General features: G+C 45.7%; 1 protein-coding gene and 1 long non-coding RNA gene across 2 annotated transcripts; one reads left to right on the plus strand and one right to left on the minus strand.

Annotated features, from left to right (window-relative positions):
* Positions 1–4,705: 4,705 nt before the first annotated feature.
* Positions 4,706–5,233, minus strand: LOC130140500 (uncharacterized). Its single transcript, XM_056320035.1, has one exon. The coding sequence runs from the start codon at positions 5,231–5,233 to the stop codon at positions 4,706–4,708; it is 528 nt and encodes a 175-aa protein (XP_056176010.1).
* A 12,436-nt stretch (positions 5,234–17,669) lies between these two features.
* Positions 17,670–19,154, plus strand: LOC115663378 (uncharacterized). Its single transcript, XR_004003430.2, has 2 exons — positions 17,670–17,743; positions 18,720–19,154. It is a non-coding gene; the product is annotated as an uncharacterized LOC115663378 (long non-coding RNA).
* Positions 19,155–19,930: the final 776 nt, after the last annotated feature.

Genomic DNA, 19,930 nt, shown 5'->3' on the forward strand with positions numbered 1-19,930 from the left:
TGCTTTCCAAATATCATAGCATTAAAAGTTTTCCAGTTTTAGCTTAGCCTTTTAGTTTTACAAGGGCAGCCAAGACCTCATCTATGCGTGGTCGGTTTGCTAGATCTGGAGAAGTACACTAATGAGCCAGTTGGAAAAGCTTTTCTATGTTTTTCTGCTGTTCCTTGGAAACATTCGAAGCTAGCAAAGGGTCCGAGATTTGGCACATCCAGGGGCTGCCTTGCAGAGGACAGCGCACCAAGATCAATTGCCGGACACTGAAGGGCAATGAAGCAAAGCAAAACAAACACAAGTTAACAGCGATAATGCTTGATTAAAAAACAAACAATGTACAGCCTACCTAAACTGAAGGAGAACTTTTCGACCAAAAAAAAAAACTGAAGGAAAACTTCGACAAAAAAACAACTGAAGAGAACCGGTTGCACTCCGGCACATCCTACATATAGGTAGGTTACAAACACCACCCTCATAAACCCAAGTAGAACAAACGATACACTATTTTCTTGCAAAACGAGACTAAACTGCAAATACAAGTGAAAGTTCCCAAGTCCATGCGCTTCCATTTCACCTAGACTTCGTCTCATCTGCCGCTGGGGAGAAAATGAACACACGAGAAGGAGAACGCTCAGCTCAGTTATGTGCTAAACCCAAAATGCCATGGCGGAGGCGGATCTGAGCTCGGGATGCGACCGGCGGGGCTCTTGGGAGCGAGCAAGAGGGAGGGAGTGGCTCCTGGAGCAGAGAGCGAGCGAGCGTCGGATTTTTTCAAACGAGCGCCGGAGCGAGCGTCGGAGCAGGGGCGGCTTAACGTGCTTCGTCGGCGACGGCGGGGAGCAAGGAACGCCGAAGCAGCAACAACGCCACGGAGCAAGGGCCGGAGCAACCAGGAACGCCGAAGCCGAGAGTGAAATTTGAGAGCGAAGTTACAAATTCAAAATAATTTGAAAGCAACGCCGAACGCGTTGGTTTTCTTCTGATAATGAGTAGGAAAGAACGAAAGAGAGGAGAGAGGAGAGAAAAGAGGTGAGGGGCTAGCCTGCAGGCCTAAGGAGAGAGAAATAAATTAATTTTTGTGCAAAAATTCCACCTCAGTTGAATGGGCCCCCACATACCCAGGTGGCGTTTCATGATTGGTCCGGGATCACGCTGACGTGGACGTCCCGGACCACCTAATATTTTCTCCTTCACCAGGGTGGTGAGCATCGGGTCCGGTTCTATCTCGGTTCTCGGTCAAAAATCCGGAACCTACCCGCCGTTCGCCGATTTTAAAATTGCATGTCCCGAAGTTCGTGCGTGTTGAAAATGATAAAAAAGAGACTAATCACGTTGTGAAATGCGTGTCGGATTTCGTGTCCAAAATCCACCGAATATGGTAGAAGGATTTTGTTTTATGGTATAAAATGTATAAACATGTTATTAAAAAACACTTTTGTACGTATGGAGAATTGAGCCATAGTCTTCAACACGAGGAAACATCGGTATATCCACTTGACCAACATATCTTTTTTATAGTAAAATGATGTAACGATAATATTTTATTATAAAGAACTGATTTCTCTGTGACAAAACAAAATTTGGACCTAGTAAAATTGGGAACCAGACTAGAAAGGCCAGTTCCCGAACTGCCCAATCTAGTTCCTGATTCCAACTTTTTGAACTCGACTCACCTGGGGCTATGGAATCGGGAACCGACCCACCCGAGTATTGATATCCCTAATCTTTATTGGATGGACGGAACAAATCGAAACTATCATACTAATATGTCAGTTTAATAAAGACTCGATCCCTAATTTTGATGTTTTGAATTTAGCTAATGAAATGTCGTATGATTTAATACATAAACACAAAAATTTCGTGTGGGAAACTTTATCACTTCGATATCACTATTCGAATCAAAGATTGATTTCATTGTTACAACCATCCAACAACTACTTCTCATTCAACTCAACAAAAACTTTGTCCAAAAACAAAAACTCAATAAAAACATAAATTTCATTAAAAAAAAAAAAGAAACTCGAAAAAAATAGAGTTAAACTCAAGATGGTATCTCTCCCACTTCCGACAATATCAGTGCTCTTACAAGAAAATGGTGAGCCATGATCCCGACTGAAGAGGACATTTCTTCTGTTTATAGACTGCGGGCCATAAGATCCTGTCATGAACAACTGGAACAAGGATGACTATATTTTATTTAGGGTTAATATCATGAAAAATCTCAAACTGATATACATTTGACAAATTTACCTCGAATTAATTTTTTAATTACCAAAAACTCCAAACTGATACATTTGTAACAAATATACCCTCCGTTAGTTTCCGTTAAATTTTACTATCGAATTGCTTATTAAATGACACATGGCAGTTGACAAATGTATCAGTTTAGAGTTTTATCCTTCGTTTGTCCCAGGTGTACTATTTGTGATTTTTTTTTGTATTAATTCAATTTAATGGATGGTAAATTTGTCATAAATATACTAGTTTGAGGGTTTTTGTGGTAAAAAATTTAGTTTTTGGTAAATTTATCATAGGTGTACCAGTTTAAGGTTTTTGGTGGTCAAAAAATTAGTTTAAGGTAAATTTGTCACAAGTATACCAGTTTGGAGTTTTTCGTGGTATTAACCCTTTTAGTTATGTTAGGATCAATAATGCGAATTGAAAAATAGTATCGAGGTTTTATGTATTCAAATAGATACGCACGGTCTCGACTTTAGTCGTTCAGAGATTTCTCTGGGGACGAGCAATATGGGACCTTTTTCTATTTTTATTTCTTTTTGTCATGTCGAGCTTAGTGAATCGGTCCATGAAGTGGAAATCAAAACCCATGTTCTAATTCAAGGAAAAGGAGACAAGAAAAGTGAAAAAAAAGGGTTAATTTACGAAAAACCACCCCAATGTTACCTATGACAAATTTTTCCCAAATTAATTTTCTGACCATTAAAAACCCCAAACTGGTACACATGTAACAGATTTATCCTAAACTAATTTTTTAACCACAAAAAACCTTAAACTGATACATTTATAACAAATTTGCCTTCCGTTAAATTGGATTAATATCACGAAAAATCACAAAATGATATACCTATGACGAATGGAGGGTAAAACCCTAAATTGATACACCTGTCAATTGCCATGTGTTATCCAACTCAGAAATTTAAAGGTAAAATTTAACTGAAATTAATAGAAGATAAAATTATCATAGGTTTACCAGTTTGAGGAATTTCGTGGTCAAAAAATCTGTTTGGGGTTAATTTTGTCATAAGTATACCAATTTGGAGTTTTTCGTGATATTAACAAAACAAAACAAAAAAAGAACAAACCCTTTTGCACTTCATATTCTCTTTCAGTTAGATGTAGACTTGGCTTAATAATTAGAGGTGTGCAAAACGGACCGCTCACACCGAGAATGGCCTAGACCGGACCGGCCGGTTTGATCCAATTCCTAGGAGTGTCGATTCGGTTCCTGGTTCCTAAAAGTGGAATCGGTGTTTGGGCGGTCCGGTTCCCGATTCCAAAGGAAACTGGTCCGACCGAATCGAATCGACTACATATACTTTTTTTTGTGATTATGTGTAATCGATATGGAGAATATAATTCCAATTTTAGAACATATTTGTAGTCAGCATGAGGAACACAATTTGTCATTGCATTGGCTCGAATTGCATGCTTGTTTTTGTGATTATGTGTAGTCAGCATGAAAAACACAATTCTAGTTTCAAAATATATGGTATCAAGTAGTGGGAAAAAAAGTGACTGACTCCAAGTCCTAAGACCAATCGGTCCTGTGACATTCCGAATTTTGGCCCATTTTTGGGATTTATAAAACGGGTATTTCGTCAGTGCGCTTATAGTAAAAATCTCGCCCGGGAACTGATCACTCCCGGTTATTATTTTTAAATCTTGAGATTTCGCTAGAATCGCATTCGATCGGGTGGCCGTTATTTAGACCCCCGAACTTGACGATCGATTTTCGGGAGTTTCGGGACGAAATAAATTGGACGGTGTCAATATTATCGTAGCCAGCGTTGAGATTGTCAGGAATAATGGAAAAAGGGGAGTTTTTGACCGGGTGCGAATTTGGACTAGTAGACCTCCCTCGATATAGTTTGATTTAATTAATTCGGCCTTTGTCCCTTTTTATATGCGAGGCTTATCTTGGACCGGTAGATCGCTTTCGGTTTTGAATTTGGGTCATCGGATCGCATTTAATATTTGAATCGCGACCGTTAAATCGATTTTTAGTTTAAACCGTGTCCGTTGGATCGCGCTCGAAGATAAAAATTATCTTTTTCTTTCTCTCTCTCTCCTCTCTCCTCTGCGCCGCGCCACCCACCCCCGTGCAACGTCCCTTCGCGCACGTCTCTCTCTCTCTCTCTCTCTCTCTCTCTCTCTCTCTCTCTCTCTCTCTCTCTCTCTCTCTCTCTCTCTCTCTCTCTCTCTCCTCGGCGCGCCGTCTCCTCGGCCACGCCCATGCGGACCTACCCCGACACTCTCTCTCTTACTTTCTCCTTTTCTTCTCTTTCTTCTTCTTCCTTTCTCTTCTTCTTCTTCCTCGCCGCTCTGTTCCGGCCTCTGCGTCCGCTCTTCCTTTTCCCTGTTGCCCGACGCCGATCGCCCGAGCTCGCCTGGCCGTGCGCGCCGCCGTAGCTAGCTCGACCGCCGCGCCGCACCGCCTGACCAGCCGCTTGCAGTTCCCTCGGCCGCCCCGTCACCTGGTCAATCTCCCCTCCCCCGACTCCCGTCCACCGCAGCTCCTTCCCGCCTCCGCAGCCCGCTGCTCGACCGCCCTTCGCCTCCGCCCGACGCCGCCCCCACGATCGCCGTCGCCGCCCTTCGTCCTCACTCTCGCCGTCGTCGAGCCGCCGCGTCGCCCGGCCGATTCCGCCCAGCCTTTGCCTTCCTCCCTCCCGCCGCGCGAGCTCATTCGCCGCCGCTTGCCGCCGCGTTCGGCGAGTCCCGGCCCGCCCAGTCCGGTCGTCCGGCCCGGCTCCCAACTCCGCCCCGACGCCTGAGTGTCGTTGTCGCCGCCGCCGGTTCGACCCCCCTGAGCCCCCAGCTCGCCCCCTCTCGCCACCACTGCCCCTGCTTTCTTCCTCTCCCCTACAGTCTCCGTTGCCGCCGTCGTGTCGCCTCGCCGGCCAGACCCGGCCAAGCCCGGCCCGGCCGGTCGGCTGCCCGGCCCGGCTAACCCAGCGGCCCGGCCCCGGCTGCCCGAGCTCGCCCGGCCAGCGACCATTGCTTTGCCCGCCGCCAGTAGCTTCGCCTCCGTCGCCGTCCGGCCGTCGTCCCGGCCAGCCCGGCTGCCGACCAGCCACCGGCCAGGGCAGCTCGCCCGGCAGAGCGTGCCCAGCCGTGCTCGAGGCTCGCCGGTCGGCGTCCCGGGCCGTGGCCGAGCTTGCCCGGCGCCGTGCTCGTCCGACCCGGGCGCGTCGCCCGTCCGACCGGGCGCGTCGCCCGGCCGTGGCCCGCGCCTTGCCCGTTCGGCCCGGGCACCTCGCCCGTTCAACTTGCCGTGCGCCGGGCATGCCGTTCGGCCACCACGCCGCGCGCCGGGCGCGCCGTCCGGCCATTGTGCCGCGTTGGCCGGCCGCGCGCCCATTGACCCGTGCCCGCGCCTAGTTCGGCACTGTTCACCCGGGCCATTTTAGGCCCGAGCCGATTTTCTCCGGGCCAAAACCAAGTAAGTGACTTCCTAAACCCTACCTAGTACTTTGGGTATTTTTAGACTTGTTTAGGATGTGATTAGTATCGGGTTAGGAATTAATTTAGGCGTGGGCTAATTAGATTGAGGGTGCCCAATTTGTGAATTATTGTGGCGGTAATTGTGTGACTAATTTAGTGATTTACTGAGATAAATATGCCTGACTGAATTGTTGTGGCGCTTGTGGGTGAATTGAATTAATTGAATGTGCCGACATGAATGTCGGGTCGGTGGGCCGATGTCGGGAGCATGAATTGAGTTGACTGATGTGGCGTGCTAGATTGACATTGGTGAATGGGTGGTGATTGAAATTGATTTATATGACTAAGAGCATGGTGAATTTTGTATTGTGGTGCATGTGCATGAGAAAAGCCCGGATCGATCGGAGGGCTGACCTGTGGGGTGTTGACCCGGGTCGTGTGAAAGTTTGTTTGTGAAAGGTCCTGTGGGGTGTTGACCCGGGACAGAGCCCGGATTGATCGGAGGGCTGACCTGTGGGGTGTTGACCCGGGTCGTGTGAAAGTTTGTTTGTGAAAGGTCCTGTGGGGTGTTGACCCGGGGATGAGCCGGATTGATCGGAGGGCGGCACGTGGGGTGTTGACCGGGTCGTGTGAAAGTTTGTTTGTGAAAGGTCACGTGGGGTGTTGACCGGGACGAGCCGGATCGATCGGAGGGCGACTGTGGGGTGTTGACCGGGTCGTGTGAAAGTTTGTTTGTGAAAGGTCCGTGGGGTGTTGACCGGGACGAGCCCGGATCGATCGGAGGGCGACACTGTGGGGTGTTGACCGGGTCGTGTGAAAGTTTGTTTTTGAAAGGTCACGTGGGGTGTTGACCGGGACGAGCCGGATTGATCGGAGGGCGGCACTGTGGGGTGTTGACCGGGTCGTGTGAAAGTTGGATGGATGCGCATGTGAGATGTGTTTGGGTTGAATTGGATGAACGTACGTGTGTATGGCGCTCGAATGATTTTGATGTGTTCATTGACTATTATTGCATTATTATGATTTGACTAATGTGCAGTGTGGGCATGTGGTTGGATGGCGAGGTAAGTCCATTTATGTGAATTATATATATGTAATCGGGTAGATTGCATGTACGACTTATGCAGGTACGCATTGGCCTATGTGGGGTATAGGGGTTACTTATTGAGACTCGTTCTCACGGTTATTATATAACCATTTTCAGATCTGCTGACCACTGATTGATTGGAGACGACACCGGGGGTATCTCGGGGATGGAGGACGGGTCAAGTTACCCCATATTTTATGTGCCCCTCTTTTGTATAGCGAAGTAGGATACCCCACCACTATTCCCTTTTGATGTTGTGTATTTGGAATTATTGTTTTGTGCTATCCCTTTGTCATATTTTATTGTCTGGGTTGTTTTAAATTCGCTTCCGCTTGCCTTTATCGTTGGGTGTTTCGTTTGGGTCGGCGACGCGTCCTGGGACGTCGCGTTCAATACGACCGTCGAGGGATGACCGCGCGCTCGTAGGGTGCGGGGCGTGACATCCCCGTTGATTTGGTATCGAGCAAGGTCGGCTCGATCCAAGTGGTCGAAACACTGGAGTGATAAGGAGCGATGACTTTGGGGTAGCTAGTTAGGGAGATTTGTGTGCCATGCGTACCCCCAGGACCGTGTGATTGTGATTCTTTGAGTGATTATATGCAATGACATGTGAAATGCGGGTGCGTCGGGACTTGAGGTAAGTGCGTGAAACACGTTGGTTGTGATTGAGTGATGTTGGTGATTTCTTTGCTGCTTTGTGAATTGTGGTTGTGATTTGGTGTCATGGATGATTGACTATCTGCTAAGTGAATTGTGGTGATTCACTGCCTAGGGCTTGGGATTGGTATAGTTGGCCTAGGTCTTTAATTCCCGAGGGGAATTATAGCAGGTAAGTGGGTGGTGTGAACCCTTGAACCTTGTGAGGTTGAGTAGTCGAGGTAGAGGTCGAGGTTGAGGTCGTGTAGGTCCGCAAGTTGGAGTTGCAGAGGATCCCAGATGGGATGAGATTTTGAGGGCACTCGAGGAAGTTGGAATTTTAATGAGAAGGCAAATTGAGGAGCGAAATGCTACTGTCGCCGCTGCAGCTGCCAGCGAGATTATTGGGAATAATGGAGGTCAGGGGAATAATGTGATCGGTAAAAATCCTGGTCCAGTGCGAGTAAATGTGAACATGCCAATGTCCAAGCTAGTCGAGCAGTTTTTGAGGTTGAAACCTGCAAGGTTGAATGGGAAGAGGTGACCCTGAAGCTACATTACTTTGGATAGAGAATCCCAAAAGTAGGATATTTCGAAGGGCATATTTCCAAGCTGGGGTGTCGTTATCGAGGCCTTCAATGGGAGGTACTTTCAGAGAGCACGTGAGGACAGAAAATGATATAGTTTCTTTGGCTTCGCTAGATTCGGATGTAATCGATCAATACGAGGTCGAGTTTATAAGGTTGCCTAAGTACGAACCAAGGATGGTCAAGGACCATGTGGATAGGACAAGGAGGTTTCGGGATGGATTGGAACTGGAATTCCGCAATCAGTTAGTATTTTTGAGTCTTAAGGGATTACAATGAGTTGTATGAGAGAGCTCGATGGTTGAGACGGATACGAGTGAAAGGGCTACCGAAATGGATCGTGGTACACGCCGACTAGGGACAATAGGAACTTTGGAAAGAAGCCTATGACAGAGAATCAGAGATTTGTCCCTCTAGTAACAAAGAACTTTGGGGAGCCGAATTACTATTCCAACGCCGCATGTCGGTCTTAGGGAAAGAGGCGTAGGAATGACCATTGCCAAGGTGGAAGTGGAGCATGTTTTGGATGTGGCCAACATGGTCACCAAGTGAGAAATTGTTGATTCAACAGGTTAGACCACTGATGCAATTGCAGCAACCGCAAGTAGGACATTAAGCGGGAACTGCCCCGCAGAATAATCAGAATCGGCTACGGACGTAAGGAAATGTGTATGTTGTGATTGGGAAGGAATCAGAGAATTTGTCTTAAAAGCCTAGATGCATTATGTGATGCACGACGTATAATTGCTTATAATGGGTAGGCGCAATAGGTTTAAGGATTTCTAAATTACTGACGATATTCTTGGACGAGTCGGGAAGGATATGTGTTGCTTGGAGATTTCAGATTTTGTAAAGGACTAAGGCGATTATTTTGAGAGACCATTGGATTGAAATTGGATGGGTTGAGCTTTGTCTTCGAGGTGTAAAAAGGTGATTATTTTGTGGATGACTAGTTGGTTGAGGAACCAAGGCTAAAGGACATAACCGAGTTGTGTAACCTTCCCGATGTCTTTCCTCGGGAATTGCCGGGATTGCCACCTAATAGTGAAGTGGAGTTTGTGGTTGAGTTGGCCCTAGGGACGGAACCAATTTCGAAAGCGCCCTAAGGATGTCGTTGTCCAGAATTGAAGGAATTGAAGGTTCAAATGCAAGAATTATTGGAAGAAGGTTTTATTCGTCTATGTAAGTCTCCATGGGGAGCGCCAGTTGTATTCGTGATGAAGAAGGACAGATCGTTAAGGTTATGTAGTGACTACAAACAGTTGAATCAGGTGACTATTAAGGATAAACGCCTGTTGCCAAGGGTAAATGACATGTTCGACCAGTTATAAGGGACATCAATATTTTCTAAGATTGACTTGAGGGGTGGTTTCTACCAATTGAGGATCAAGAAGGAGGACGTGCCGAAGTCGGCATTTAGGGCAGTATGGACGCTATGAGTTTACGGTGATGCCGTTTGGGTGACGAATGCCCTGCTGACCTTTATGGATTTAATGAATCAGGTACTTAAGGAATTTCTGGATTAGTTTGTAATCGTGTTCATAGACAATATCTTGGTATACTCGCAGAGTCCCGCTAAGCATAAGTTACATTTGGAAAAGAGATCTATGGACTTTAAGGGAACACGCACTCTATTCTAAGTTTAATAAGTGCGAATTCTGGCTTCATTGAGTGGCGTTCTTAGGACATGCGATACTGGGGAAGGGATTGTAGTGGATTCGACAAAGATTGAAGCCGTCACGAATTGGCCGAGGCCGACGTCAGTAACCGAGGTTCGGAGCTTCTTGGGTCTAGCAGGCTATTATAGGCGCTTCATGGAAGGGTTTTCGGCACTAGCTACGCCGTTGGCACGGTTGATAAAGAAGGAGACGAGGTTTGAATAGACGGATGAGTGTGAAAGGTGTTTCCAAGAATTGAAACAGAGGTTGACGACCGCGCCAGTGTTAGCGATCTCGTCAAGTCCGGGAGGAATTGAGAATCACAGTGACGCGTCGTTAGGAGGATTGGGATGCGTGCTAATGCAACACGGGAAAGTAGTGGTATATGCATCGTGTCAATTGAGACCGTATGAGCTGAACTATCTGATGCATGACTTGGGATTGACCGTAATTATATTTGTCCTTAAGATTTGGAGGCATTACTCGTGTAGGGAGAAATTTTAGATTTATACAGATTATCAGAGTTTAAAGGTATCAGTTTTCTCAAAAGAACTTAGCCTCGAGACAGGCGTCCTTGGATGGAACTCCTTAAAGACTACGACTGTGATATTTTATATCACCCAGGAAAGGCTAATAAGGTAGCGGATGCACTGAGTTGGAAATCGAGCATTGCGCATATGATGGTCAAAGAATGGACCTTGTTGGAATGAGTCCGAGATTCAGAGTTTAAGTTTGAAGTGAGCCATGTTTTCAAGTCTACTTGTCGTATTGAGGATTGAACCGGAGATCCAAACTAAGATTAATGCTTTACGATCGACGGACCCGGAGATTCAAAAGATTCGAGTAAGGATGCCACAAAAGGAAATTGGATTTTCGGGTATCGAGGATGGAAATGCGAAGTTCCGTAGACGGTTGAGTGTACCCTGTGATGCCGAGCTTAAGGAGGATTTTGTCAAAAGCTCACCATAGTAATTACAGTATTTACCCGGGTAGCGCGAAAATGTATCAGGACCTATGGCAACATTGTGGATGGAAGGCATGAAAGTAGATGTAGCAAAGCACGTGACCGAGTATCTAACATGCCAACAAGTGAAGGCACGGCATTGTAAACCGGGTGGATTGTTGCGGTCATTGGAAATCACCGAATAGAAATGAGAGCATAACGTGACGGACTTTGTTATGAAACTACCAAGAAGCCAAAGGGGCCATGATTCAATTTGGGTTATAGTAGATCGGCTAATAAGATCAGCACGTTTTCTGGCAATGCGAAAGGACTTCGCGTTAGGAAGGTACGCAAGATGGTGCGTGCAACGAGATAGTTCATCTTCATGGAGTACTAGTGACGATCACTTCGGACCGTGGTCCTAAGTTTACTGCCGCTTATTGGAAAAGTCTTCATACGGCATTAGGAACAAGGTTACGGTTTAGCACGGCCTATTAGTCGCAGACGAATGGCTAGTACGAGAAGGACGATTCGGACTTTGGAAGATATCTTTGCGACCATGTGCATTGGATTTTAGGGGAAGTTGGAAAGAATAATTGCCCTTGGTTGAGTTTGCCTATAACAATAGCTATCAGCGAGTTTTAGAATGGCACCGTTTGGGGCATGGTATGGCGAGGGTTTGCGAGAACACCGGTTTGTTGGGATGAGTGGGTGAGAGGAGCATCACGGGTCCCAAGTTGGTTCGCGATCAATTGAAACGATCGGGGTGATTTGGGAACACCATGGAACCAAAGATGCGATGTGGGAAAGTGAAGAGTTGATGCGACACCGGTACCCTCATTTGTTTGAATAGTTGGGTTGAATTGTAAATTTCGAGGACGAAATTTTTGTAAGGAAGAGTTGTGACATTCGAATTTTGGCCCATTTTTGGGATTTATAAAACGGGTATTTCGTCGGTGCGCTTATAGTAAAAATCTCGCCGGAAGCGATCACTCCGGTTATTATTTTTAAATCTTGAGATTTCGCTAGAATCGCATTCGATCGAATTTGGCCGTTATTTAGACCCCGAACTTGACAGTCGATTTTCGGGAGTTTCAGGACGAAATAAATTGGACGGTGTCAATATTATCGTAGCCAGCGTTGAGATTGTCAGGAATAATGGAAAAAGGGGAGTTTTTGACCGGGTGCGAATTTGGACTAGTAGACCTCCCTCGATATAGTTTGATTTAATTAATTCGGCCTTTATCCCTTTTTATATGCGATGCTTATCTTGGACCGGTAGATCGCTTTCGGTTTTGAATTTGGGTCATCGGATCGCATTTAATATTTGAATCGCGACCGTTAAATCGATTTTTAGTTTAAACCGTGTCCGTTGGATCGCACTCGAAGATAAAAATTATCTTTTTCTTTCTCTCTCTCTCCTCTCTCCTCTGCGCCGCGCCACCCACCCCCGTGCAACGTCCCTTCGCGCACGTCTCTCTCTCTCTCTCTCTCTCTCTCTCTCTCTCCTGCGGCCGCGCACGCGTCTCCCTCGGCCACGCCCATGCGGACCTACCACGACACTCTCTCTCTTACTTTCTCCTTTTCTTCTCTTTCTTCTTCTTCCTTTCTCTTCTTCTTCTTCCTCGCCGCGCACATTCCGGCCTCTGCGTCCCCACATTCCTTTTCCCACGTTGCCAGGCCGCCGATCGCCTGAGCTCGCCGGTCGCGCGCCCGCCGTAGCTAGCTCGACCGCCGCGCCGCGCCGCCGCGACCCGGCCGCTTGCGGTTCCTCGGCCGCCCGTCACCTGGTCAATCTCCCTCCCGACTCCCGTCCACCGCAGCTCCTTCCCGCCTCCGCGACCCCTTGCTCGGCCGCCTTCGCCTCACGCCGCCGCCCACCGAGTCGCCGTCGCCGCCGTCCTCCTCTCGCCGTCGTCGAGCCGCCGCGTCGCCGGCGGTTCCGCCCGACAGCGCCTTCCTCCCCCTCCCGGCGCGCGAGCCTGCTCGCCGCCGCTTGCCGCCGCGTTCGGCGAGTCCCAGCCGCCGTCCGATCGTCCGGCCCGGCTCCCGGCTCACGCCAAGCCTTTGAGAGTGTCGTTGTCGCCGCCCAGCAGGTTCGACCCCCTCGGCCCCGGCTCGCCCTCTCGCCACCACTTTGCCCACTTGCTTTCTTCCTCTCCCCTACGGTCTCAGTTGCAGCAGAGTCGTGTCGCCTCGCAAGCCCGGCCGGCCAACCGGCCGGCAGTCGGCTCAGCCGGCTTGACTAGCCCGGCCGGCCGGCCCGGCTGCCAAGCTCGCCCGGCCGCCCAAACCAGTGCTTGCCCGCCGCCATAGCTCGCCTCCGTCGCCGTCCGACCGTCGTCCGGCCAGCCCGGCTTGCCGGCCCGGCCACCCGGCCGAGGCGGCTCGCCGGCCGGCGTGCCCGGCCGTGCTCGAGCTCGCCCGGTCAGCGTCCGGGCCGTGGCGAAACTTCCCGGCCGTGCTCGTCCAGACCAGGCGCGTCGCCGTCCGACCCGAGCGCGTCGCCGGCCGTGGCCCGGCGCCTTGCCCGTTCGGCCCAGGCACCTCGCCCGTTCAACTTGCCGTGCGCCGGGCATGCCGTTCGGCCACCACGCCGCGCGCCCGGGCGCCGTCCGAGCCATTGTGCCGCGTTGGCCGGCCACCGCGCCTTGATTGACCCGTGCCCGCGCCTAGTTCGGCACTGTTCACCCGGGCCATTTTAGGCCCGAGCCGATTTTCTCCGGGCCAAAACCAAGTAAGTGACTTCCTAAACCCTACCTAGTACTTTGGGTATTTTTAAACTTGTTTAGGATGTGATTAGTATCGGGTTAGGAATTAATTTAGGCGTGGGCTAATTAGATTGAGGGTGCCCAATTTGTGAATTATTGTGGCGGTAATTGTGTGACTAATTTAGTGATTTCTTGAGATAAATATGCCTGTTGAATTGTTGTGGCGCTTGTGGGTGAATTGAATTAATTGAATGTGCCGACATGAATGTCGGGTCGGTGGGCGATGTCGGGAGCATGAATTGAGTTGGGCGATGTGGCGTGCTAGATTGACATTGGTGAATGGGTGGTGATTGAAATTGATTTATATGACTAAGAGCATGGTGAATTTTGTATTGTGGTGCATGTGCATGAGAAAAGCCGGATCGATCGGAGGGCGGCACGTAGGGTGTTGACCGGGTCGTGTGAAAGTTTGTTTGTGAAAGGTCACAGTGGGGTGTTGACCGGGATAGAGCCGGATTGATCGGAGGGGCGACACTGGGGTGTTGACCGGGTCGTGTGAAAGTTTGTTTGTGAAAGGTCACGTGGGGTGTTGACCGGGACGAGCCGGATCGATCGGAGGGCGGCACGTAGGGTGTTGACCGGGTCGTGTGAAAGTTTGTTTGTGAAAGGTCTGTGGGGTGTTGACCGGGGACGAGCCGGATCGATCGGAGGGCGGCGACGTGGGGTGTTGACCCGGGTCGTGTGAAAGTTTGTTTTTGAAAGGTCTGTGGGGTGTTGACCGGGACGAGCCGAGATCGATCGGAGGGCGACACTGTGGGGTGTTGACCGGGTCGTGTGAAAGTTGGATGGATGCGCATGTGAGATGTGTTTGGGTTGAATTGGATGAACGTACGTGTGTATGGCGCTCGAATGATTTTGATGTGTTCATTGACTATTATTGCATTATTATGATTTGACTAATGTGCGGTGTGGGCATGTGGTTGGATGGCGAGGTAAGTCCATTTATGTGAATTATATATATGTAATCGGGTAGATTGCATGTACGAGCATGTCCGGGTACGCATTGGCCTATGTGGGGTATAGGGGGTTACTTATTGAGACTCGTTCTCACGGTTATTATATAACCATTTTCGAGATCTGCGACCACGATTGATTGGAGACGACACCGGGGTATCTCGGGGATGGAGGGCGGGTCGAGATTACCCCATATTTTATGTGCCCCTCTTTTGTATAGCGAAGTAGGATACCCCACCACTATTCCCTTTTGATGTTGTGTATTTGGAATTATTGTTTTGTCTTTATCCTTTGTCATATTTTATTATGCAGGTTGTTTTAAATTCGCTTCCGCTTGCCTTTATCGTTGGGTGTTTCGTTTGGGTCGGCGACGCGTCCTGAGACGTCGCGTTCAATACGACCGTCGAGGGATGACCGCGCGCTCGTGGGGTGCGGGGCGTGACAGGTCCGGTCCTCGGTTCCCAAAGTTGAGAACCGGTTCTCCGTTCTGGTTTCCACTTCCACTTTGAAATAGGACTGGACTGGACCGAAACTTGAAAGTGGACCGGACTAGAAACCGATCACCCCTACTAATAATGACCTAATCCATATGATCCACGAGAGCTCTTTTATGTTGACATCTTCGTCTGTATGGGTGTCTAGGCTGAATCGTACAGTGTCACCAAATAAAGATTTTCTTATCAAAACAACGAAAAAAAAAAACTCACGCCTAAGACCCATGTGACCTATATAAAATAGCACGAATTTTTCCGTCCGTGCTTTTAACAAAAATTAAAAAAAAAAATCAATTAAGGCAGAGGGTGGAATAAAGATCAATACAATAACATCAGAAAGCACTATATTAAAACCTCCGACCAAAAAAAAGTACTATAATAAGATCGGAAAAGAGAAGCCATAAAATAAGAAAAGGAGTGCGTGACGTGGGAACCTCCTTTGGCTCCTTGCCGTATTCGTGGAACCCCGCGCATCCTTGTCGGCCGGTCGAATCTAGTTTCTTAAAATTAATTACGGATATCTTCCGAGGAAGTTTGAAGAAAGACCGCACGCATCCTTGTCGGTTGATTCGGATCTTATCTAAAAATCCCCTTCAATTCGGTGCTTAATCCCTATTATTAATTGGAAAAATCACCGCAATTTCCTTCTTTGTAAACACTTATCCAAACTTTCGACGCGACAACGCGTGCAATCCATCATGTTGTAAGAGGTTAGAGACGTTAAGGGTTCGTAGTCCAACTATAGAATGGAGAGTCGTAGGGGCCTCCAACAACCCGGTTGGATTGCCGAGATTTCCCTTTCACCGAAAAATTTAAAATTTAATTATTGCCTACAGCGAAAAATCAATTTTCATCAATTGAAAATTCTATCTCGAAATTAAATAGGAGTGGTTAATTTTGTTCCTCGACCGTACTCTCGATCACTTTCTTGCTAAACCACCAGCCCGATTATCCCTTTTTCGGATTAAGTGCAGTTTTGATCCCCTAAGTTTTAGAATTTGTTCGATTTGGTTATCTAATTCTTATTGTATGCAATGGAGTCTATTTTTCTCATTATGTGCGATGTGGTTCTACAAGTTTTTATTTATTCAATCAAGCCCTATAACTTTCTTCGTTCGTCCAATCGAGTGTCTTGTTTACCGGCTTAACTAACGCTATCAAATTAGGGTTTCGTTTTTCTTTCCTTGTTAATTTGACTCCACACTAACATCATGATTCACATGCCATTTTGTGCCATTGATAGTGCCACGCCATTAATTAAAAACGGTTTAGGGAGGGCAGTTCACCGAAAGATTGAATTGCACAAGTCAAGAAAGCTAAAAAAAAGTTGATTGCATAAAATAAAACTTAATAGAATCAAGTCGTTTAGATCAAGAAAGTTAGACAACTTAACCCAACAAAATTAAATGTGAAAGCATGGAAAAGAATGACTACGTGCGTTTGATTGGATCTTCACAACATTATCCCCAGGGATCCGGAAACCGAGTATTGACCCATGACTAATAAATTTATATTTCATACATGGACCGCGTTAAGTCAATCGTGTCATTTTGATATTATGATAATTTTTTTTTTCCCTATGCGAGAAGATGAACACTAATAGAAAAATCAAATATTAAAAAATAATGGGATTGTTGGTACTAGAAAACTAAAGTACAGTCAAGCAATGGACCAATTAAGATAAAAATTAGAAAAGATCAAATTCTTACAAGAATTTAAAAAATATAAATAACTAATTAAACATACTAAAAACGCAAATAACCAATTAATAATTGGCATTTACGTTAGAAATCGTATTCAAATTAACAAATAATAATATAAACATTTCTGTTAGAAATAAATAAATAACAAAATGAACTCGGAATTAACATCTAGACCAGAGAACATCATACGGCTATATTAAAGGAAAATTTGAAAAAATGGGATCCATTCAATTATTAAAATATACTGGCGCATAAATTGCTCGCAATGAAAAGTTTCACCTGTACTAGATTTAAACAGCTTAACTAGGATTATTTTATGAGTCTTTATGTAAATTCAATCTATAACAAAGTACGCTTTTGATGGATAAGGAAAAAACTGTAATTAAAATAAATTGCCATCGATAATTATTCATTAAAGTGGAAACCAAAAGTAAAAGTGATGAAAAGGCAAATATGATATTAGACTTTTTGATAAAATTATCAGCAAAACCTCTTGCTTACTCAGAAAAAAAATAAAAAATAAAATAATTGACTAGGATTGTCTTGATGTCTCGATCTCGGCTGAATCGGCAACGACTTCGAGTCCCCAGCAGCACGAATTTTCTACCAGAGACTTGGTCTCGATCATGTGTTCAATCACATTGAAGATTCTACGGCAACAACCCAAGTGTCCATTTCTATGGAGAATGTTCGTTCGAGAGTTTTTTTTTTCTTTAGAATGATTGTGACTAGTAATATTTTTTTTTGGGATCAAAGTGAATAGTCACATTGGTAATTGCACATATCTAACAATTATTCTTGTAATAAGGGGCTTAAGGGTGCGTTTGGTTCAGTATTTTGAAAGCCCTTTTGAGCCCTAAAGTCCCTTGGGAGAAATTTGGGGTGTTTAGCAATTATTCTCAATGGGCTTTCAAGCCAAAGCTAGTATTGGGAAGACCTTCAGCATTCCCAATGCTGAAAGCCTTCGTTAATGAAATTTGGTCAGTTTCCTTTTTTGTCCTAAAAAACTTCATAGAAATCCAACTTTACCCCTTATAAAAAGTAAAACCCTACTTCCCATATCATTACACACCTTCGCTCCTGCTCTTCGCTTTCTCCCTCACTTCGACTGCTCCTCGCTCGATTGCTCCTGCTCTTCGCTCTCTCCCTGCTCCTGCCGACTGCACTCCTCGCTCCACTGCTCCGTTCCTTCGCTCGTTCCTTTCCTTGCTCGACTCCTCGTTCTCTGCAGGTTCAATCTCTCTCTCTCCCCGGTAGATCTGCTTTCGATTGCTTAAATCTGTGCATTGTGATGTTTGAGCTGATAAGTAACCCGAGCGAGTGATGAATGGTGCTTGTTGTTTTTGGTTGCCTTGTGATGTTTGAGCTGAGAAGTAACCCGAGCCCTCGCTCGTTTTTCGTCGTGCTTGTCGTTTTTGTTGCAATGATTGAGTTCTCAGTAATAGCCGTAGTGATTTGCGTTGGTGGAATTGTTATGGATTGTATTTTTCTTGGAGTTTTTCTTTGTTCATAATTTTTGACCCAACTTGTTTGGCTGCAAGTTGGCTGGTTTTGGACATATTTATTTGTGGTTCTGATAATAAACAATGTGCGAAGATTGTGTGATAATGGATTGACATAATCACGATGAGAAAATTGGGGGTTTTTATGGGGCGTTATTGTTTCTCTATATCTTGAATTGGGCTTTTGTCAAATATGATGATCCAAGGCATACTGGCCAAATCCTCTCGAATTAGAACTATGCAAATTTTTGGGTATGTGCCAGTTTTTGGCTTTTCAATGACGGATGAATTGGGATTCTAAACAATTTAGAATTTTCTTGCGGGGGAAAAATCTAATTGGGGAATGAGAGGGTGTATAAAATTTCTGGCTTTACTGAGGCTGAAGGTTAGTGATGATGAGTCATGGATTATAGTTTGTGTTGGTGGTGGCAGCGAGAGAGCAATGGGTAGGTAGAGGAAATCATTTGTTATTTTTACACAGCAGAATTGAAGGTTAGTGATGATGACTTTTATGTTCTAACATTGAAACAACAGCATCTTGAATTGAATAATGTGAACGAGTCAGTTGTTTGAATGCTATGAATTGACCGTGATGAGTAGTTGGATCTGCGTTCCTTGCTTGTAGCTTTGTACGGAGGCTCGTTGTATAATCTTTCCATGCCCGCAATGTTTTGTCCAGCGTTTAATTATGTATATGTTCTGTAGCAATCGAAGATCAAGGAAGCAGTTGGTGTACTGTGGCCTCACTTGACTAGTTCGATTAGCACTGTTGATGCAATTCAAGAGTTGGAAGCCATGGCAACAATGGACTTCACTGTAGTGCCGGTCGTAGGCTCAAGTTTCATCACGCCAAGCTGAGGGAGTAGTTGCCCGGCCATAGATCTTGGACTCTTTTGTGAGATTCCAGAATAGATGGGAGGATCATTTTAGCTGTACAAATTGTTCTAACATAGACCTCACAAGAGAAAGGGGTTTGTAAAGCTGAATGTATGGTGTGGCAAGTTCTAGTATTGGTTAGTGTTAAATTGGTGGGAAGGTTTTATCTGAACACTAGAGTTCTTTTTCCTTAGTGCAGCAATCAGGTGACGGATCAATATTCCCCATTCAAGTTAATTTATATCGTGTTGTTGCAATTGCAAATTCGACAACATTTCTCGTCTTTCCTATATAATTTTGAATGTTTATGGACACTTGCTTTGATGCAGCAATGTACATCGACACTTGTTCAAATGAGAAGGGTAGTGCTTCAAATGATAATGTAGATAGTTATAAGTTTAGGAAATATTTAAGGATGTTCGTAATTTTTAAGGATAATGAATTTCTTTCCTTGGGGCATATGTTTCAACTTTCATTATGATGAAAGCACTCTATTTTTTATAAGAAAGAGTCCACTTTGAGGTGAAATTTTTCCATTTGAATTTTTTTTAGCAAAAAAAGAAATGTAATTTTTTATTTATAATTTTTTAATACATATCTTTAACATTGTTGTCAACATTTAAAATACAGAAGTTGCAGATTATTTTTTTCAATTTTCAATAAATGAAAAATTAAAAAGCTTAAATTAATCATCCAAATGGGCTTTTCAAATGTGTTATCTACTAGACGGCATTTCTTTCAAAGTTGTTTCTCAAAGTAAAGTTTGCCAAACAGTTTTTGCATTTTTCCAAAGTCCTTTAGGCTAAATTGCTTTGCATTTTCCTAAAGCCCTTTGAGAAAGTTGAACCAAATGTAGCCCAAGTAACCCATAAGCCCATTATTTTATTAGTAAAGCTCAAGCCCAAGTCCAACTATAGCTCATTCTTCTTCAACAGATCGTGCAAGTGAGCTTAAAAAGGAGAAGAACATCGGCGACAAAAACATGGGAAGTGAAGAAGTTGCTCGTCCGTGAAAGAGGAAATAAGAGAGAGAGAGAATCT

Source organism: Syzygium oleosum, unplaced genomic scaffold, assembly GCF_021117445.2.
Source record: "Syzygium oleosum isolate NSW1041296 unplaced genomic scaffold, Sole_v2.1 Sole_v2.01, whole genome shotgun sequence".
Classification (NCBI taxonomy): Eukaryota; Viridiplantae; Streptophyta; class Magnoliopsida; order Myrtales; family Myrtaceae; genus Syzygium; species Syzygium oleosum.